Below are 22,164 nucleotides of genomic sequence, written 5' to 3'. Positions count from 1 at the left end.
AATACTCCTTTATAAATAATTTATTTGAAACTAATAATATTGATTTGATGTGAAAAAATATAATGTAAAAATAATCCTTTTCAAAACAGGTAAATATTTATTTGTTTCAAATAAATGATTTAATAAAGCAGTATTGAAATAATAATTTATTAATTTAATAATTTTTTTCAGTGTGTAATTATTATAAAATTTTATTGTATACTTATATATATATTACTCTCGAACATAAATGCTAATATTAAAGTGTTTAAAATATTGAAAAATTTTTTTATTAAAAACTTCCTAAATTATAAAAAGTACACTGAAAAAAATTTGTTAACTTGACTAAACCTTTCAACTAAATTACTTATATTTTATTAATTGAACATTAGTATTTAAATCAAATATACATTTTGTTAGATTTAATATTATATTTTAATTTAAATATTTTTATATATGTTCAATTAGAATAACAAAATAATATTTAGTTAAAAGATTTAGTCAATAAATTAACAAATTTTTTTTCATTATTCAAAATGTACCATATAAAGATTGCCTTTATATTTTTTATATTTGTATGCAAATAAGTAAGTAAATAAGATGTTTTAAACTTAAAAAGTTTTTAATACAACTCTTTTCTCTCTCTCTCTTTCTTTCTTCTTCCCTCTCTTCTTCTTTTCTTCTCTCTTCTCGTTCTGCTATATATACAACCTTTTAACTTTGCTTTTTTCACTGTCATCATCTTAACATAGATATTTACGTACCGAGTAGCTCACCTATACGTATATCCTTCGGCACCTACACAGCGTATCGGAGGATTCCGATGGTCCACGGAGGACTTCCTTCCGGAGGATCCATATCCGCTGCTGCTGCTGGCGGTTCTCCTCTTCGCATGCGAGCCACCGGTGAACATCATCTTCACCAACAACCCGGTTGAACTTCACTTTATTATTATACTTCACATCGACAGCGCCATCATTGCGCTTTAATTGATAATCCATGATTCGTATACTCGCGCATTATTGGAGCATTCACATGTCTTATTGTGCATTTTGGTGCTCGAGTTATTTGATCGGCAAATTGAAGAAATGTCGAATAATCAGCGACGTAAACACAATGAAAACTGAATATAAAATCTCATTATTTTACACATTCCAGAAATAATCGAATTCGAACGATATCATCTATTATGCGTGAAATGCACTGCTTTCTGAGAAATGTGTTTTTAGTTGTATCAGTTTGCCGCATCCTCTTCCATCTGCACTTGTCAGTGATAGTTGGTGTTATATTTTTACAAAAATTAAAAATAGCGAGACTCTAAAATTTGCATTTCTCAATGTTAAGTCAGAGTACATGTTTTCTTGAAGATTAATTCGTCATTTAGTATTCACTTTTGTTAGCTTTGCACATTTTTTTGTTTTCATACCGGATATATTATAATTAGTACAATTTTATGCCGAAGATTTTTCCTAAGAAAATAAATGCCCTCAATTATATTATTATATGTAAAAACAAATGCAAAGAATATTTTATATCGCTTTGCTTATTGCAAAGAAAAGTATACATAATTTTCATATATTCACTATAATAAAAAAATGTGAGAGAATTATAGAAAAATCGTGAATAAGTGCGCTACCACAATATTTAAAAAATATTTGGAGAACACAAAAATTTGCAAAATTATTCAGGGCGATTGAATATAATCATCATTCCTCAAAGCAAATTTTTTTTATATAAAGCGTTCTCACTCATATAAAACTATATATATATTTATATATATATATATATATCTATAGAGACCGCACGATATTTATCCGATCCATTTCGAACTACCGTCATCTGCCACAGGAATATATATATGTGCGGAGAAAATTCTTTTCTTCCTTTGCGGTTTTTCAAACGGATAGGATGAAGATGACGACGATGATGGTGGTTGTATCGTTGACATTATTGCGGCGATTATTTGACATCAAATGGGAACAGCACGCATTAATATATCACTGAGAAACAACGATGCGACTTGTAGCAGCACACAGCTTATCGTCGCAGTCTTACAGTAGAATTCTCGTAATTTTCTTGGCGGGATCAGCGATAAACTCGTCGTTTCGCCGCCCGAGAAGATCGTGTCGGTGTCGTGTCATTTTGCGCATATCATTAAATCAAATTCGACGGTCATCGGACGAACGTCGGGAATAAACGTAACGACTAGATTTTGACGCTTAAAACGTTGCGAAGCTTTGCAGAAAACTCCGCCGCAGTCTATAAATATCAGCCTGTGTGTTGAATACCGCCCGCCATAAGCGACATCAGAGAGATCGTTGTGCCACCTTCGCTAAATATCGCGAGATAGGCTCAAAGAGTTATTCAACAGCTCCTCATTGTATATATTTTCCAATATAAAAAATACAATTTTATATTAGTATTTTTTTTATAATAAGAATGCATATTTTGACAGCGCTTTATGAACAATACATACATATAATAATATTTCATGCAATCTTTGTATATAATTGGGAAGGTTCTGTAAATAATATATCGATTATACACACGTAAAACGTCAGTGTGTAAATGTATACATATATATTTATATGTATATATAGATTATAAATACTCTGTCTTTGAGTATTACCGAATTTTTCGCTTTTACACCTTATGTAATTTTCTAATGCATAATTTTGATGTGATAAAATGGAGAGAGTGGTAATAATGTATTATCATTCCTTTACAAAAGCTTGCAAAAAAAATTAAAGGAGCTTTCCCTTTATGAAATATAAAAATGTTTAATTTATATTGATTTAAAAATAATCTTTTAAATAATATTAGTTTCATTCAAAACATATTGTTGATTTATTTTTTCTGGAAGAACAAAAGTTAATATATACTTAATTATTTTGTGTGTGTATATATATACATATAAAATAATAGTAAGTATATATACTTTTATTCTTCCAGAATATATATATATATATATATATATATATATATATATATATATACTGAAGAGTTTAACTTTTGACTAAACCTTCCAACTAAATAATATTTTGTTAATTTAACATATAAAAATATTTAAATTAAATATAACATATATTAAACCTAATAAAACGTATATTTGACTTAAATATTTTAATATATATTCAGTTAACAAAAATAGTGTAATTTAGTCGAAAAGTTTAGTTAAGAAAATTTTTCGATATATATATAGTTTTAATAGTTTAAAATAAAAAATTATCAACTTAATTCATTTTTAAAATTATATTTATTCTTAAAATATTTAATATTTTTCCTTTTCAATCATTATATATAGTGTAATAATATTCTATAAATAATTATAGAAAAGGAAAAATATTAATTATCCTACAAATAAACAACTTCAAAAATGAACTGAGAGTTAATAATGATCATTTAAAACCATTGTCTTTATTGAATGTACTTACTACATACTCTTCTATATTTAAACAATAATTTTTATAAGAATAATATATATTAAAGAAAAGTATATATATTAAGAAAGTTTCTATATATATGAACATTATTTTCATATAAAAAATGAGCAATACATTCTTCATATACCACATATACAAATTGAAATATATATTAAAAGTATACATACACAATTATTTTTTTGATAAATAGAACAAATTTTGTAAAATAAATATTGCCAGGAAAAATCAAAGATTAATTACCCAGATAGCCACAGTAATTATTATGACATCGTTTTGATGTCATAATAATTACTGTGGCTATCTGGGTAAAACTAGTTTTATAATATAGAGGAAAATCCAAACCCCTTCTACCCAACAATATACACACTACATACACACTATAAATCGAAGATTTTATTTACATCTAAAATAACATTTATAACAGTAGTAATAATAATAGTAAGTGTAATAGTAATAATAATGGTAGTAATTGTGTAATAGTAGTAATAGTAGTAGCAGAGTAATAATAGTATTGATAATAATGCCGTTGTATTGTACATTTCTACAAATCATCCCTCAAATACAAGTTAACATACAGATAACGGCAATATTACAGTTACATATATCTTAAATCTTTTTTTTCTAGCTATTTTCATGCATACCTTAAATATAAATCGTATATTCAAGCTGTTCATTTAAATCAATATTAAATTGATACAGCACATCACCTTTTAAAAAAAGAAATTGCTAATTGCAATAATTACACAAGGTTCAGTGTAAATATAAATCTATTGAAATCTTTATTTCAAGAACTAAATTGCTTTTTATAACTTGTAACAATTTTAATTGATCTTATGCTATCTTTAAAAATCCCTATTTTTTCACACACGCACTTTTATTTAAGAAATATTAAATTTCAAATAAAAGAATATAAAATGGGAATGATTAGCCATTTTTTGTTCATGAAAAAAAAGGAAAAAATGTTAATTTGTACAAGTATATTAACTTATACATGCAAACCACGACTTAATCTTTTTTGTCTTGCAGCAAATACTGGTGTCAATAGGGTTGCAATTTCTGAAGAAAGGCACAAATCATAGCCATTCTATTGCGCATATGCTAGATAGAGCCTTATACTTTTGAAGCTCCTCTCACATATTAGTGATTTCTATTGTAGTTTGCTTGAATTAAGCTGATGCTAATGTGGCTAACGCCCCATCCGAATTACCAATTGGTTGTCAATGATCAGTTGCTGCTTTTTTAGGATGGCGTTCTTGCGCGCGCTTAAGTCGCAGCAACAAAAGATTATGCAGTTGATCGACTTCCTTAGGTGCCGCTTGGACGATAAAGATTCGAACGTCTCCATGAACATCCATCGCGGTTAGTCTTAATGATTTAGGTCCAGCACGTTCCGCTGTCATACCCGGCCATACTTTCGTATTCAGAATCAATCTTTGCGTTCCAGCAGTACGGCCAACTAAACGAGATTCTTCATCTCGGTCGTTAAGTCTTAGTGTACCTCTTCCCCTCTCTTGCCAACTGCTACTGGTCTGCAATATGGTATAAATTAAAAATTGAGAAAATTCAGGAATACTAAAAGCAGCATACATACACATTTAACTAAAGGTCTCTAAATTCTACAAATAAATATAATAAAAAAGTTTTCTTAGCTTTTCTTAACAAACTTTCAATATGATCAAAATTTTGGTCTTAAAATTCGATGTCTTAATTAATTAGTTAAAAATCAAATTCGTTTTTCATATAAAAACTGTATAAAAATTTATCTGATTAAAATAAAATTCATTCAATTTAAATTGTTAATTAATTTTTTACAGAATTTAATGTTTCATTTTATGTATTTGTATGGAAATTATATCATATAGATTCGAAAAATAAAAATGAGTAATTGTTGAATTCATTGCTCGTTACTGAAAAAATGTATAAGTTACTTTTTCTGTTATAGACAAAATTTATAATTTCATTACCATTGTAGTTACAAAAAAAATGAATGATTACAAATACACATCATTCTTCCTAATCCTGAATTTATCTATTATCTAAAACCCTTTCATTATATATACCTTATCAAATGCAAATAACTTGCAATTAATTTGAAGAATATTTGTTTCTCCCTCTTCGCCAGTTAACAATGTCACTTGACTATATTTTCTTTTGTTTGCACGATTAGCCTCTTCTAATACCTGTGCCGCTTGTGTTAAAGTTAAACCTGGCCTTACAGTTGCACGACAATTTGCAGCTGCATTTGAAAATAATAATTTAGAAGATCCATTTTCATTACTCTCTTCAACTTTTGTCTCTTCTTTTTCAGAATTATCTGAACTTTCTGTATCATTTGAAACAGTAACACGTTCCTTTAAATTCTGACCAAACACAAAACTAGGAGTGTCGGTACTGGGTGTCACAGTATTATTTACATTATTTTCATTTTCCTTTGTATTCACGCCCAAAGGTAAAAATTTTGGTTTTATCTCCTCCGCAGATTTTTCTTCACTTTTAGATTCTGCATTTACTTCAGTTTTATTATTTTTCGTTACAGACTCATCCTCTATAGAATCATCAGCGACCTTTGTAAATGGATTGTGAAACTTTGCAGGTTGTAAAACAGTTTTGTCGGTGGTAGTTGCAGAACTATTGGTAACTACAGTTAATTGAGATGGTCGTAATATAGATGACTTCAATTGACTAGTTACAGAATTTGAAAATTCATTGCCACCAAATAAATTTCCAAATTTTGGAGCAACTAGCACAGGACCTGTAAGTGTATTACATATAGCACATAGGTATATAGGCACACACATTATATATATATATATATATATATATATATATATATATATATATATATATATATATATATATATATTATATATATGTATACATATAAATATGACTATACTGTAGTCTTTTTAGATTGTATAAACTCACTATGTTTTTTATTAGAAGACTTAATAGGTGCCACTGTACATTCTTGACTATTCGATTCCATTTTGTGGTGTGTTTCATCTACAAATCCACAAGTTTACTCCATTATATTATAATAAAAAACAGTGTAACAAAAAAATATAATTTATGATACTCTTTTTTTAGCTTCCTGAATTTCTGAATAATGTTAATATGTAAAATATCTTAATATTTTAGAATACTTGTAAAATAAGCATATATACCCTTATCAGATGGAATGGCTGAATTACTATTCGACGAATTGTCGCTGATGTCTTTCGGCGACTCCTCGGGCGGGTCAACTTTTAAGACAAGCGGTGGACGATCGATTTCCTCTGTAGTCTCTAAAAACAGCATAAAGAATTAAAATTATGGTCGTGAATGGTTAGTTCGTTAGTCCGCGGACTATGTAAACATGGAAATTTCGGGGAAAAAAAGCAAGAGTATATTTTTAATTGAACACCACGTCGTAGAAATTCCGCGACATAAAATACTTGTAACATTCACTCGATTAATTCACGACATTTTTGCGTAATACAATTAAATTAAGAGAAAACACAAAACGCACCCTTGCAGTCCGCCATTTTTCACGTCGAAATGAGAATACAGACGAAGGCTATCAAGGTGCTTTTCCATGTCATCCATACTGGCGTCTGATGTTCATCTTCAACGTCATAAGATATCAAATGACTAAAAATACAGATGCCAGTTCGTTTTCTTTAATCACCTGATATCTTTTGATGTTACAAATGAACTTGAAATATTTATTGAAATAGGTATTCCTCATTCTTATCCAGGCAGCACCTCTATATATATTCTTCTATCTATGGTCGACATCTTTGTAGTACCACGTGACATACCGTCATATTTTTATTTGAATAAAGCGCCAAATTTCAAAACGTCAAAAATGACGATAAATATATATCGTCAAATAATTGAAAATTATAACATAATATAAATATTTATAATAATAATTATACTATTACAATATTAATAAATATATAATCACATTTATAAAAATTATATCACATAAATATAATATAATATTGAAATTTTGTTATACCACAAAAAATATCAATAATTGTAGTAATATTAAAAATTTATTTTTTTTTAATTAATTGAAGTTAAAGCCTTAAAGTTTAATTTACAAAGTCATCTTTGGTTGCGCGCTACACATGTATACATTTTTCTTTTAAAATAAAATTAATAATAAATATAAAACCGCGCATTTACAATTATAAAAAATGCGCGCAATTATACGTTGGAAAACAACACTCGCTAAAAATTTTTTTATATATAATCATATATAACAATATAAAATCATGAAAATATATAAAATTATGTGTAAAAACTATATATATGTATAATTATACCTGACTCCTCTATTATATATTTTTTATATATAAAATTATATATAAATTATACAAGTCAAATAAAATTATGTATAATTATAGTTTATACACAGAATTTTGTATATTTCTATACAACATTTTATATTGTTTTATGATTATATACAAAAAAATTTTTACCGGGCAATATTTTATATACATACATATATAATAACATATAAAACAATGGTCTTTATTATTTCAGAGTATGCCACACACTGACAAGTTTCCTTGGATTTTGAAGTACCGAGAACCAATGCAACCTTTCTGTTGAACCTCTTACTCCTTTTCCAAGTGCCACTTTACCAATGGAAATATTAGCAGAGCTTCTGTATGAACTGACAGAATCCTCGCTGTCGCTTGCATGGTCGGGAATATTAATGTGTGATCCTTCTGGTAAAATCTAAAATTTTTGAAAAATCTCATATAATATACTCATTAAAAAATATTCTTATTTTACATCAACTGCAAATTTGCAAGTTTCGTAATCCAAATGTTGCAAATACCAAGTAATCCCTTAATTGTTTTGATGATTAATTCATGTGACAGACAACGCACATATATAAACACACATATATGCACTCAAAATAATACATATATTTTTATATTTAATCTTGGAATAATTGTAAATTTTTGTAATTGTAATTTTTACCTTGTTACAAAGCACAATTAAAAACTGGACAGTATCAAGTTGAGTGACTGGCAGATCAAACGTCAAAGTCTCGTTAAATTCAGGTTGCGCAACAGCACTTAAGACTTTGGTTTTCTTTTTCTTTATCTTTTTACCAGTCTTTCCATTTAACATTAATATTCTAACGTATGGATCTATAAATAGATATAAATTTTAAAAACATCTTTTTGCTAGATTAATGTCAATTTTTTTATTTAAGATTATTTTATTTAAAAAGTAATTTTTATTTCTCTTGTGTATTATTTATTAATTTATTTCATACTGCTATCATTTTTAATCCTGTAAAAAATAGAATCTTTACAATTTATATCAAATATTTATATGATTTAAGCAACAAAAAGGTGGTGCAAGTTCGGAAATTTCGCAATTTTTAATATTTTAATTAATTAATGAGCTGCTATTAAATACTTCTTAAAAATATGTGTGTATTACTCCAAATAAATAGAGTAAATATAATAAATCTTCTTTTCTATTTTTTACAGGAACATATGGAAAAAATAACTAACATATTTTCAAAACTCATATACCATAGTAAATGATTTGAAACTATAATTAAAGTATCCTAAGTGCGATTCAAATCATAATCTAAATTTTATTTAGATCGATTTCATCTATGTGAATATCTAGATTATTAATTAATCTATTAAATGAGATTTAAATATAGTGAATGTACTTATATGCGATGATGCAATCTAGAAGTCGATGCCATTTTTTCGGCAACTTTCTTTTATTAAAAACTTACTAAATTTATTTAAACTTGGCACCACTGGTGTAAATTTGATATTGCGCAATTTCATAATGTTAATAGTCAACCTCTGTGCGGTGGGCAGATAGCTTATGGCTAATAAAATATTGCCAAACTCCTAAAAGAAATATATATATATATAATAGTTATACACAATATGCATGAACAAGAATACTACTAATTAAAAAATACATATGCATAAAAAAATATAAAGGGGACATTTGAATCAGTAAAAAAATTAAGAATTTGCTCTTCTTTTGAATAAACACAATTTATTTGCATATTTAAATATAAAAAAATAAAAATAAAATAAAAAAATCAAATTTTTAAATTAAGAAAGAACAAAAAATAAAATTTATTATGCTCCCTCCTGGAAAAAATCCTGCAGACGCCCATGTATGTGTATAATAAATACATGCGACCAGCACTAATTTACATAAATTCATATATTAAAATATTTCTGTATTTCCTGTATGTAATAATATATTACCTGATAGGAAGGCTTCATTCTATAATTGAACAAATGAATCTCTGGACTGTAGAAGATCTTCTTCGCATCTTTTACTAATACTTTAAGCGAAGACAATTCCGTATGATTTGCATATCTGTCATGATCGTATGCAGTGATATCCAAAATCCATTCCTATTAAACCAAATAATCATAAAAAAACTTAAAAACTGATTCAAAATGCTTTTTTATTCCTAGCAAGTGTAATTCTATTTATAACACAAAAGTACTATTTACATATGCATTTACATATGTTAAAATATATGTAATTTCAAATTTAATAATACATATGGTAACACAGACGCTATATTATCTCTTTGCAAAATATATTAATTTACATGTCAAAAAATTACATTAATAGACCAAAAATAAAACGTTTTTTTATGTAAGCACAAAATTATACACAGAGTGTTCCATAGGAAATTGCTGAAACTAATCAGCTGTCATGTTTTAATGCATGCAGTTATCGAGAAAAAAATTGAATTGAAAAGAGGAAAGTCTACAGTTTTTAAAAGATATAAATAAAATGTTTGCATACTAGTTTATTTTATTGAAAAAAAGTAATGAAAAAAGTGCTAATAATCACATGTAAGCTAATGAAAAATATTTTCAAAGTGCACACCATTTGAATTTGTACAAAATTCTGTTCTTTTACGAAAACTCGTAAAAACTTTTTCTAACATGTCATTTTTAATGTTATTGATGATCCTTTTAATTGTTGCACTTAAATCTGGCACTATTGAAAATATTTATCATTAATTTATGTGATTTGATGTGATTATTAGCATTTTGTTTTTCATTACTTTTTATCAATAAAATAAATTAGTATACAAACATTTTATTTATATCCATTAAATACTGCAGACTTTCCTTTTTCCAACACAATTTTTTTCTCGATAACTGCGTTAAAAAGTGCATTAAAAAGTGACAGTTTCAGCAATTTCCTATGGGACACCTTATAATATATGTATTATTATGATAAATAATTTACCTTAGCTTCTTGCACCTTTGCATTCGCAATAACGAAAGTCTCCTTGTAAATTGGATTGGCGGTATGTCTGATGCTCCTTGTTCTGAAACTGTGCAATTTCTGTTTCCTATGATTCCATGATTGTTTCACAATGTTCAATGCTACATAAGGTTCTAATGTACTGTTATACTGCTTTGGAGGAAGACCGGACAATGCCTGTAAAACACGTACATAATGAATTTTCTTTTCATTTCAATGATGCGTCAGCATACACGAGATTATTAGTGTATTTTAAATATTTATTTTTATTTAGTATATTATTTATTAAAATTTTTTCATGTGTTTGCATGTAGAAAAATGATTGATATTAAGAACGCACTTCAATACCAATTACAAATTTCCCAGTGATAATGTTGTCACAGGGTGGTAGATATTGCAAGCTCATTGTCAATTCAATCGGAAACTCTTTTATTTTCTTGTCGTTCTTCTGCTTATCTATCTGAATCAAATTCTGCAATTTTCATAGATAAATTAATGTCAAACGCGATAGCTCAATGTTCCAAGTGGCATACGTCATTTTGACGTTTAATGACGTCAGTTTGCTACTTGGAGTACATACTATGTACTCCAGTAAAAAATATGTAAAGTATTACATAAAAATATGTAAAATTATTTAAATAATCAGTAAAATTACATAAATAATAAGTAAAATTGTATAAATTATATAAATAATAATAAACATAAAATAATGAAAATGTATTTTCATTTTCAATTTTTATCGTGTAATTTTACACTTATTTATTCATGTAATTTTACATATTTTTATGTAATACTTTACATATTTTTTTTTACAATGTAACTTCTTCAACTCGATTAAATGTGTAATTACCAGCGTGGAAGAACTCTCTACGTTCTCGCATTGTGCATTGACAGAATTTAATGAATCCTTCTGAGATTCCACATTCTCATTGATCGTACCTACATAATATTTTTTTATTATTATTTTCTTACAATTCTCAATAGATAGATATGTTGATCAAGATGATTCATTTTATTGTAAGCTAATATTTTTGTGCTGCGTTTGATTTTTTCTCCAACTCAAATTTTATCAGAAAGATATTTTAAAAAAATAAATTAAAAATTATATAAATATAAATGAGAGTATATTATTATTTATATAATATAAAATAATATTTGATAGTAAGAGAACAAAAATTCTCTCTATAAAAATATGGATATTTGTTCTCTTGTTTATAATCCATACAATAAATATCTTCAAAAAATGTCTAAAAATGGCGTAAAGATGTCTTTTAATTTTTCTTTGTTGTATAGAAATAAATATAAAATAAAAATTGAACAAAATTTTATCAAATATAATATATTTTTCGTGCAAATCATATTTAGAATTATTTTATACTAATAATTTATTATAGTAATATAAACATATTAATTTAAAAATGCATTTTAATATTCACAATATGCCACAATAGCGTTTATCGTAATAGATATTATTTACAAATACATAAATAATCATAACATAAACATAATAAAAATAACAAATAGTATTTGTTAATGATTTGCACTTTCGCTTTTTTAAGTTTTGATATAACAGTTTACAAGATGGTAAAAATAATATGGAGAAAAATTTTTTAAATAATCTAGATAAACTTGGAATCAAAATATTAGGAATCTTTCTATTGTTTAAATTAAATGCAAACTAAGTTTACATACCATTGTTGTCATTTTCGTACAAACTACCCAATCTCCAAGATCTATAGCTGATATCATTTAACTTCAAATTTTTTTCCTCTTGATTTTTATCTCGTATATGAACATTTTTGTCCTCTTTATCTGTAGAAAATCACTTTAAAAATATTTTTATAATTATTAAATTATATTATTATTAGATCACGCAGCACAATCTAAAAAAATGTTCTCACATTTTTCTTTCGTTGCGTAGGATTTCTGCACTGAAAAAAATGGTTAACTCAACATTTCAATTAAATTACTATATATTTTATATATTTTACTATATATACTATATTTAATTGAACATATATATTAGTATTCAAGTCAAATACATGTTTTGTTAGATTTAATATGTTACATTGAATTTAAATATTTATATATGTTCAATTAACAAAATAATATTTAATTAAAAGATCTAGTCAAGTTAATAAAATTTTTTTCAATGTACTTTTTCAATATATTACCTACTATGATATATATTTTACATTTGCTTAATTTACCTAAATATTCTCATTACATATCAACTTTAAATATTAATTAAGCAATTATCAGCGATCTTGATGTGAAGGCTATGAGAATCTAACCATTATGCGATAATTGCATCTATAACATTGCATATGCTAAATTAAATATATAAGATATTTTTACATTTTCTTACATCACAACATATACGTTTTTTTTCATTTTTATGGAAGATATCCATATAGAAGTTCGAAATGATGATATAACGTTATACGGGCGTTTCCTGCAGCATTATCGGAAGATTATTGTGCATTGTGTGTCGACTAGTTCACGTATATACTTAATTATATAACGCTGCAGAAGGAGCAAAGTCATGAAGCGTCACTTATTCAAGTGTATATATGTTATGCATACGATATGTTATGCAAAGGCGTAATTTTGCGCGTATTTGTAGAATTATTACATGTATAGAAATTTGTAACAAACGATATTGTTGTAAAAAATTATAATAAATATTTATTCCTAGACATACAAGTGTAATAAACAATGCTACAATTTAAAATGCTTGTTGTATAGAGATACCTAAAGAATTGAATCATATATATTGCGACATTGCATATACAGAGTGTTCAAAAAATTAAAAGGAAAAGACTTCAAAATAAATATTCTTATTAATACTAATTTTCTTTACAACGTTTATTTTTAATACTACGTCGAAGTTTTGTTCAAGATTAAAATACAATTTAATTTTTCCACTTATATGTTTGTTTATTGTTTAAGTCGCAAACTTCTATTTCATACCATGTAGTATAAAACTAAAAACGTCGTAGAGAAAAATTTTATTAACAAAAGAATATTTATTTTCGAATTTTGTATTTTCTTTTAAAATGTATCGGTCTAATTTTTTAACACCCTGTATATAAAGTATGAAGAAGTATAAAAATTTGTATACGTGGCTGCGTGAAAAACGAAATGTGAAACCGATACGTTGATTGAACAGAAATCGATGTCAAGTACTTTAATATACGACTTGTGATAGCATAAAAAAATCAATGACACTAATTTTATTCTTAATTTCCATTTTGCTATTAGCTCAGAAATTGCTCGTAAATTATACGTATGCTTATAACGACGAGGAAGAAAAGTAAAAAATTAATGTTCTTACTTCGTTTCCTGAAACATTCATAACCGATACAACCAGGAATAAGGAAGCAAACGAACAGGAGCAGCGCGATCAGGATAATTCCTACTCCTATCAGGATTATAATTAGCAGGCCCCATGGGCCCAAAAAATCCTTGTATAACATTCACTGAAATGTGCTGAAATTAAAATTTAAACAATTAAAATTTACACATACATAAACATGCATATACTTCTTGCATTTTTATTTTAACGATGTTATGTAATAAAATAATATTTATTGTTTTTTTACTCCCATATTTTTGAAAAGAAAAATAGTAGCTGATGTTACATAAGAAGCAAAAATGTTTAATTCGGTTTTATAATGAAAGCACCGATGTTACTTACATTTAAAAAGACTCGAGTCTTCACCGCATAGCTGCCAATTGGTTTCTTCCGACATAAGAACGCGAAAAATAAGCCATATTAGCGTGCATACATCGAAGGAAACACTTGTGTCACCAATAATCTCCGTTACGTCCAAACAAAAGTGAGCACCACGAATGATAACGAGCAACGATAAGGAAACACCGCATCAAAACGTATTAGAATAGCTGTTCATTTTTTCCATTTCGTTGAACAACTTTGATCGAGAAACAAATTAGAGACAATATATTTTTGTTTCTTAGAAAAACAAAAATACATTATATATTCCTAAAACTTAATTTTCTTTTTAAATCTTTCATCTTCTTTATAAATACGAAAATAAGCATCTTAGTTTTTTGCATTATTATAGATTGACCTCACTTTACTGCGTAGAAGGAATCACGAAGATTATATAGATAAATTTTTTTATATACGGAAGCAAAATGTAAGAATAATTTATAAATAAATTGATTTTCAAATACTTCTTTGATCAAAACGAAAATAAATCTCGCTTCTTAAAATACTAGGTTTATCATTTTTTCTGTAAAAGTAACAATTCATGAAATTGGGTGAAAGATTAATTATCTCTTTTAAATGCAATAATCAATCGTTGTCATTTAAGAAAGAATTAAATATTTTGCATACAACATTTATAATTTGTTAATATTAGCTAACCAATGTACCTAATATTCACGCACGATAAAAACAGTCATAAAATCAATATCACTTGATTTGTTAAAAACAATAACAGATAACATAGATCGATATATAAGTGTAGTTATGGATCTGAGCGCATATGAATTTAAAACTGTATGTAATATGTCATAATACTCTCTTTAAACTCGATTAATATTTTTGACAGTTATCAGCTGATTTCTGTCAAAAAATATTAATCGAGAAATAAGGTATTATAGCATATTATTGATAACATATATTATTATACTAATATTTTTAATATATTATTTTGTCGAAATTCAATTAGCAAATTGACACTTTATTAATATTTCTTGATTAAAGCATTGATTAAAGCGTTAATTCAACCTTGATATATTTTTATTAAAATTTTTTACTCTATTTTACCTCTAAGATACACTATTGTACAAAGTATTGTACAAAGATTGCGAGACACCTTGTACATTCGAGTTTCTTGTATTGAAATTTGACAATTCGTTCAAATTCTCGTTAACAAACAACAATCGAGATATCACTTGCGCGATTACAAAAAATACCAATCCAAAAAAACGAATTATTCCAAATTCAATGATCAATTTTGCTCTTCCGCATCTTGGTTGCAAAATTCATTCCATCACATTGTAACAAAATAACAGATGAATTAAATTCAGCTTGCTTTTGCACTCACAAATGCGATATCATGATCGCGATTAGTCGATTGAACGTTTTACTTTACTCCTCGTAATAAGCCACATTTTCATACGTGGTCGTTCGCGCGTTTCTGGCCTGGCGAACAAACAGCAAATGTATGTATGTATGACAACGACATCCCCCCTGCAAAGTTCTACGTTTCTGATTATCTCGCCTGCAGTTCGCGAATAGATGAGTAATACATTGGCGGCCTCAATCAGGGACTTATGCATATATCTGCAGTTATTCTGCAGTCTCAATGCCGGCGAAAATTAAATAAAATACTGTATCGAACTTTTTACATTTAGCCAATTCTTCTATAAAAAAGACATGTTGAGGCATTGTTGATTCTCGAATACATCGAAGTCCTCTCGAAAGTCTCGAAGACTCGATTCATTCTGTCGTTGCGCTTAAGTATTTTGTAAAATGAAATAAAATTGAAAATAGCCGAAAAGTCAAGATATTATGTTATTTACATATAACTTATTACTACTTAATTTTTTTAACATAATATTTTAAAATTTATAATTAGCAAATTAACGCGTTTTATTAACATTTTTTGAAAAAAAACAACCATTTAAAGCGTTAATTTTACTAATTAAATTTTCAAATAATATGTTATAGAAATTAAAATTGTAATATGTTTTAAATAATATGTCATAATACTCTCTTTAAACTCGATTAATATTTTTGACAGTTATCAGCTGATTTCTGTCAAAAAATACTAATCGAGAAATAAAGTATTATAGCATATTTTGATAACATATATTATTATATTAATATTTTTAATATATTATTATTTCAAAATTTAATTAGCAAATTAATGCTTTATTAATATTTCTTGATTAAAGCATCATTGATTAAAGTGTTAATTTGATAAATAAATTTTAAAAAATAATATATTATAAAAATTAAAATAATAATATGTTTTAAATAACATATTTAAACTCGATTAATATTTTTGACAGTTATCAGCTGATTTCTGTCAACAAATATTAATCGAGAATACGATATTATAGCGTATTATTGACAACATATATTACTGTATTAATATTTTTAATATATTATTATTTCGAAATTTAATTAGCAAATTGATGCTTTATGTTAATTTGTTTATTAAATTTTAAAATAATATTTTATAAGAATTAAAATGTTTTAAATAATATGTTATAATACAATACTTTAAACTCGGTAGTATTTTTGACAGTTATCAGCTGATTTCTGTCAAAAAATATTAAAGTCTCAATTTGCAAATTAAATTTTAAAATTATATTAAAAATATTAATATAATAATACGTTCTCAATAACATGTTATAATATCCTTATCCACGAATATTTTATAGATCTTATTATAGATCTTACTATTATTCAAATTTTAAAGTATTATAACACATTATTTAAAACATATTATTATATTAATTTTTATAATATATTATTATTTTAAAATTTAATTAGCAAGTTAATGCTTCGATCAACTGATTTTTGCAAAAAATATGAATAAAGTGTCAATTTGCTAATTAAATTTTGAAATAATAAGTTAACAATATATTAAAATAGTAATATGTTGTAAATAATATGTTATAATAAGTTATCCACACAAATAATACTTTTTGACAAAAATCAGCTGATAACTGTCAAAAATATTAATTCATTTTAAATTATTATAACATATTATTTTAAAACATTATCTTTACTTTTGTAACATATATTATTAATATAAAAATTTAATTAGCAAATCAGCATCTTAAATAACTAATTTTTCAAAAAAATATTAATTATCATTAATTTAATAATTAAATTTAAAAATCTCGAATATGCTGTTCCTGTACATAGGCAAAACTATTGACACGCAGAAAGCAATTTTGCTGCACTCGGGGTCGCATTTGATTGTGATAGTCCTTCAATAGGCACCTACCTACATCGCAAAGTAACGATCTCCAGTCATAGATCAGCGATGGCGAGGCCATTTAACGACGGCGTCAAGTTTCTATTCAAATAAAATGTACAAAATTATTTTTTTTGCATATAATAGGGGACACAAAAAAACGTGCATAGGAAAGAGAGAGTTTACCGGGCCGATATCGACATTTAACCGCGGATGACCTCGATCTCCGTCGCTTCTCCTTTCACTTTAAAACGTACGTCTATAAGCACTCTTTCTCGCATTGGCGTGGCACCGAAAGCCATATACATTTCGTAATAATATTTCAGTTTATCTTAGAACGTTGATCGGTGAGCTATCTATTATCGACTCTCTCTAGGTTTCACTTTCGTTTAAGTCGAAGGACGAAGTCGCGCAGTCCTTTATTTTGCGGCAAATTATTTTTTTCCTTCCTTATAATTAATTCAATTTAATACGGTCATTGAACGGTATTAATTAAAAAGGCGGTCGTCTCTCGGAACACGTGTACGATATTAGTGAATAATATAGAAAATCAGCGAGCGGTTTAAGAAGTAAACGTCTGCGCTTTCTCGGGAAAATGCACATTGCACGCGATCATCCGTTTCAATTTCGTTTTTAAATTTTACTTTCGTGCAATTCTAATCGGACTTGAAATTAGTAGATCGTACAGTTTATTACAAAATTGATAACATATGCGAGTGCAAATGTGAATATAGTGATAATTTGCAGTTTTAATTCAACAGAAACACAAATTTGTGTGATTTTAAATCAAAATATAATAATACTTTTAATGTGTCGTATAAAATTTGTGTATATCTATTTTGTATCGAATTTCTGATTTAATATCCCAAAACAATAATTTAGTATGTGAACTTTACTTAGTTCACAAAATATAATATTGGTCTACGAAACTGTTACGCAGATAAAAACATATTTTTAACTAATATAAATATTGACAAAATTAATAAAATTTTAACTATTAATATTTATTAATATATATCACTATAATATATATTAATATAATATATATTAATATATATTAATATAATATTAATATAATTAATTGTAATAAATATTAATAAATAAATAATAATAAAAGTTAACGCTAGTAAAGTAGATGTTATCCTTTATAATGAAAAAATTATGTCATGTTCCAAAGATTAATCTTTGCTTATATTCGATTGCAGAATACCTATGAAAACTAAGTCACGCATTGATTGAACACATGAAAGTGATTGGCATATATGCAGGAATTTCCCTTTCAAAATAATGACAATCATGAAAAGTGCAATCGTGCGGCTACTGCTTTTGCTAATTTTCTTTGAAAGTAAATGTGATTTGTATTTGATTTATATAAGTCATCATTCACTAAAATTTAAATAAAAATAGTATTATGAAAAAAGAAAACTTCTTATACATATAATGTATGAAAATCGAATAATTTATTAAAATAAAATCATTTACTTACGAATTAATATACTAATTTAGATGATTTTCACGGAATTTCTCGCTATTTTTTGTTACATATAACATAACCGATTTATAAAAAAAATTACAGATGCAACAAGTTTGATTATACCTGAGGAAGTGCCAACAATTTTAAGTTTGATCTATTCAAATATTCCTCCGATCAAAAAAGGTATCTCCTTCTTTTTCTCTGCTCACAAAAATTCATCTTTTATAAATATATTACTGAATTAAAGAAACTTTTTATCTCATATAAGACTTAAACTTTGTAAATCTATTTTTAAATATTTATATTTTTTTATATATCGTTAAATTTTAATTTTTATATATTTTAAATCGTTAACTTATATTTAAATTGCTATATAAAATTAAATTTTTCAGGAACCGATTCCAGACTTGGTTTAGGATTTCGATTAGGTGAACATGCGGATTTCCAAATTGTTATCGAATTGGGACCACAAAGTGAAACAAATCCGATAGGTACAACTGACAATGCTAAAAAAAGAGAGGTCAAAATTTTTACAATTTTTGTATGTCACATAACTCATAAATTTAATTTAAAAAATATAACTTTTTTTGTAAATAGGTAATGTTACATGCCGCGATGAAAGGAGAATTAGGACCATTAGCACAACAAATAGCCAAATATCAAGTGGAACGTAGAATCCAAAAGGAAATGGAAAAACTTAAAGCAATGGAGGCGGCATTTAAAAAGATTCAAATACAGAATAAACAAGAGAAAGAGGGAGAAAATCAAAATGTAAATAAGAATTTACATAACTCGATTTTTCGCAGTATTTGGCATAAAAAGAATAGGATAGCTAAAAAGTGAATAGTTTAGAGATATTTTGTATTTTAATGTGACATAATTTTACATTGATTTTACTTTATTATTTTTTTACATAAAATAATGAAAAATCAATAGAAAACATATTTGTTTTAAAATAAAATATGTAGCTACTAGTTGCAAATTATGTCAAATTAAAGTACGAAATATCTTGTAAATTATTCAATTTTTTGCCATTCTATCTTAACATTTTATGCCAAATAAAAGTTGCAAAAAAATTAGGGTGACTTTATTTTACAAAAAAAAAAAAAACATAGGTTTTTGAATAATTGTAAAAAATAACACCTTAATCAAAATTTAAGATTAACAATTCTTTTTTCCCCTGGAAATCTTTTAACTTCTGCATAAAATATTTTCTTGTTGCACCCATAGTTTCAGCAAAATATTTAACTATATTTTGATTAAAATAAAATATTCTAATCATTTATCATATAAAATTATTTAATTCAATAATTTACTTAATAAATGTGTTAAATAATTTATTAAATAATTCTTAAAAAAAATTTTAGTCAAGTAAATTGTTCCTATTTTATAAACACAACCACAGAAAATTCCTGGTCGAAAATAATAAATGTTTTAATTTTCTCAGACTGTTCCTAATAATTGGTTGACGAAATGGAGGCAGGAGATATCCCAATCAACAGAAGACAACGTGCCATTAAATATAGTTCAAGATAAAGATGAAAAACAAATAATTCAACAAAAAATAGAAAAGTTATCAGTTAAATCTGGTATTCGAAAGGATACATTGGAAGAACTAACTAAGTTACATAAACCACAAAATATGGATAAGAAAGAATCAACAGAAATCTGATATTGGTATCTTTCTCTTTTGTTTGTAATATTATTAATATTGTAATGCATTCATATGCAATAAATATGTATATACTTACGATAAAACATCTAATTGTTTTAAATAAATTGCTATATATACCTCTCATCAATATTTTTTAAGTATATAATAGTATTTTTCTCAACATTTTTAGTATATTTTAAATAAATTGTATATATTATATTTAATATCTTTGATAATATTGAAGAAAATTAAAATTGTCGCTTTCAAGTAAAAAAAGTTAGTAGGTCCCCTTTGTACAATAGAAGAGGCCAAGAGGTTTCAGGTACAAAAATACACATAAAATATTGTAAAAAATTTCGATAAAAATAGAGAGGATTTTTGCAAATAAATTATTACTCAAAATTTCAGTAAACATTAATAAGACTCACTGATATGATGTGCAGCAGCAGAGTTGTAAACTGTAAATATAAAAATACATGGAAATTATATAGCGGAATGTAAAATAAAATTAATATATCAAAAAATAAAATTATTAAAATATATAATATATTACAAAATAATAGTATATTAAAATAAATAATAGTAATAATAAAATAACATATATTAAAAATTTTATTTTTAAAAGAAATATATAAAATATAAATAATAGTAATAATAAGATGATAAATATATTCACCATATATACATATATATATATATAATTGCTTCACGGTTACCCGATGCCACTCTGAACCTCCTCTTCCTCGAAGAAGCTTCGAAACACTTTGCACTTCTCGCGATTGTCCTCTGTCGAGTCGTTGCTGTGACGTCACGCGTTTTCGAAGGAGAAAACGTCAAACGTCAAGTGAGATTTTCGCGGACGAGGTCAATCTTGCGCGATGCGATCTGATTCATGCAATTAATTATATAACGTAAATAACAACACTAATTGGTTCACTACACTCATCGTACTTTATTAATTTGCGGACCGGCACGGACGAATATACGAATGTTGATCGCGAACATTCGCAAGTGTGCCAGAGGGCAGCAGCATTCTAGATTGCGTTCGAAAATAATATTCATCGAGGGCGAAGCCCTCGATCGACCAATCAGAACAAAGGGATCCCCGGTCTCCGATTGGTTTGTCAAATTCTGATTTTTGATGAACGGATTTCCGAACATCTTCAAAATACAAATGTTATAGAATATATATATATATATATATGTATATATTTATAGGTATATAACTATTATATTATTATAATATATATAATTATATATTTATAATTTTAATTTTATTTATTTATATTTATTATATTTATTATATTAATTATATTTATTTTATTATTTTATTAAATGTTTTATTATATTTATTTTATTATTATATTA

General features: G+C 26.2%; 3 protein-coding genes across 10 annotated transcripts; 1 reads left to right on the top strand and 2 right to left on the bottom strand.

Moving 5' to 3' along the window:
• Positions 1–3,793: 3,793 nt before the first annotated feature.
• RanBP3 (ran-binding protein 3) lies at positions 3,794–7,187 on the bottom strand. Its single transcript, XM_029311357.2, has 5 exons — positions 6,931–7,187; positions 6,587–6,706; positions 6,348–6,425; positions 5,483–6,174; positions 3,794–4,951 (listed from the first exon to the last, which is right to left on the bottom strand). The coding sequence occupies exons 1-5, from the start codon at positions 6,944–6,946 to the stop codon at positions 4,640–4,642; spliced, it is 1,218 nt and encodes a 405-aa protein (XP_029167190.2). The 5' UTR covers positions 6,947–7,187; the 3' UTR covers positions 3,794–4,639.
• A 256-nt stretch (positions 7,188–7,443) lies between these two features.
• Syt20 (synaptotagmin 20) lies at positions 7,444–15,927 on the bottom strand. 5 transcript variants are annotated; one of them, XM_029311421.2, is made up of 12 exons: positions 15,502–15,926; positions 14,404–14,638; positions 14,041–14,195; positions 12,605–12,634; positions 12,396–12,515; positions 11,554–11,642; positions 11,044–11,175; positions 10,686–10,880; positions 9,677–9,829; positions 9,184–9,304; positions 8,403–8,575; positions 7,444–8,153 (listed from the first exon to the last, which is right to left on the bottom strand). In XM_029311421.2, the coding sequence occupies exons 3-12, from the start codon at positions 14,180–14,182 to the stop codon at positions 7,947–7,949; spliced, it is 1,362 nt and encodes a 453-aa protein (XP_029167254.1). In that variant the 5' UTR covers positions 14,183–14,195; positions 14,404–14,638; positions 15,502–15,926; the 3' UTR covers positions 7,444–7,946. The 5 variants fall into 5 exon arrangements, with proteins under 5 accessions (XP_029167254.1, XP_029167255.1, XP_029167256.1 ...); XM_029311422.2 differs by having other exon boundaries at positions 15,782–15,926; XM_029311423.2 differs by lacking the exon at positions 14,404–14,638 and having other exon boundaries at positions 15,502–15,927.
• Positions 15,928–17,724: 1,797 nt separating this feature from the next.
• snsl (snustorr snarlik) lies at positions 17,725–20,902 on the top strand. Of its 4 annotated transcripts, none has more exons than XM_085485911.1 (6): positions 17,725–17,785; positions 18,874–19,013; positions 19,245–19,325; positions 19,535–19,662; positions 19,740–19,913; positions 20,590–20,902. In XM_085485911.1, exons 2-6 carry the CDS (start codon positions 18,956–18,958, stop codon positions 20,812–20,814), a joined length of 666 nt encoding a protein of 221 aa, XP_085342037.1. In that variant the 5' UTR covers positions 17,725–17,785; positions 18,874–18,955; the 3' UTR covers positions 20,815–20,902. The 4 variants fall into 4 exon arrangements, with proteins under 4 accessions (XP_085342037.1, XP_085342039.1, XP_085342036.1 ...); XM_085485910.1 differs by lacking the exon at positions 17,725–17,785 and adding an exon at positions 17,856–17,921; XM_085485912.1 differs by lacking the exon at positions 17,725–17,785 and adding an exon at positions 17,946–18,015.
• The last annotated feature ends 1,262 nt before the right edge of the window (positions 20,903–22,164 follow it).

This window comes from Nylanderia fulva, unplaced genomic scaffold, assembly GCF_048542155.1.
Source record: "Nylanderia fulva isolate GAGA-0341 unplaced genomic scaffold, ASM4854215v1 Scaffold4, whole genome shotgun sequence".
In the NCBI taxonomy this organism is placed as follows: domain Eukaryota; kingdom Metazoa; phylum Arthropoda; class Insecta; order Hymenoptera; family Formicidae; genus Nylanderia; species Nylanderia fulva.
This window is presented reverse-complemented; position numbering and strand designations above follow the sequence as displayed.

What these genes read in the sequence shown, in the direction of transcription:
- RanBP3 (XM_029311357.2), bottom strand. An exon ending in GTCTTCTAATAAAAAACATA is followed by an intron (nt 6,175 to 6,347) that starts GTGAGTTTATAC and finishes ATACACTTACAG; the next exon opens with GTCCTGTGCTAGTTGCTCCA. An exon ending in AGTTATTTGCATTTGATAAG is followed by an intron (nt 4,952 to 5,482) that starts GTATATATAATG and finishes ACCATATTGCAG; the next exon opens with ACCAGTAGCAGTTGGCAAGA.
- Syt20 (XM_029311423.2), bottom strand. Translation starts at nt 14,182, where the DNA reads ATGTTATACAAGGATTTTTTGGGCCCATGGGGCCTGCTAATTATAATC. An exon ending in CTACGCAACGAAAGAAAAAT is followed by an intron (nt 12,516 to 12,604) that starts GTGAGAACATTT and finishes GATTTTCTACAG; the next exon opens with ATAAAGAGGACAAAAATGTT. An exon ending in AATTTGTAATTGGTATTGAA is followed by an intron (nt 10,881 to 11,043) that starts GTGCGTTCTTAA and finishes CGTGTTTTACAG; the next exon opens with GCATTGTCCGGTCTTCCTCC.
- snsl (XM_085485911.1), top strand. Translation starts at nt 18,956, where the DNA reads ATGACAATCATGAAAAGTGCAATCGTGCGGCTACTGCTTTTGCTAATT. An exon ending in TATTCCTCCGATCAAAAAAG is followed by an intron (nt 19,326 to 19,534) that starts GTATCTCCTTCT and finishes TAAATTTTTCAG; the next exon opens with GAACCGATTCCAGACTTGGT. An exon ending in ACAATGCTAAAAAAAGAGAG is followed by an intron (nt 19,663 to 19,739) that starts GTCAAAATTTTT and finishes TTTTGTAAATAG; the next exon opens with GTAATGTTACATGCCGCGAT.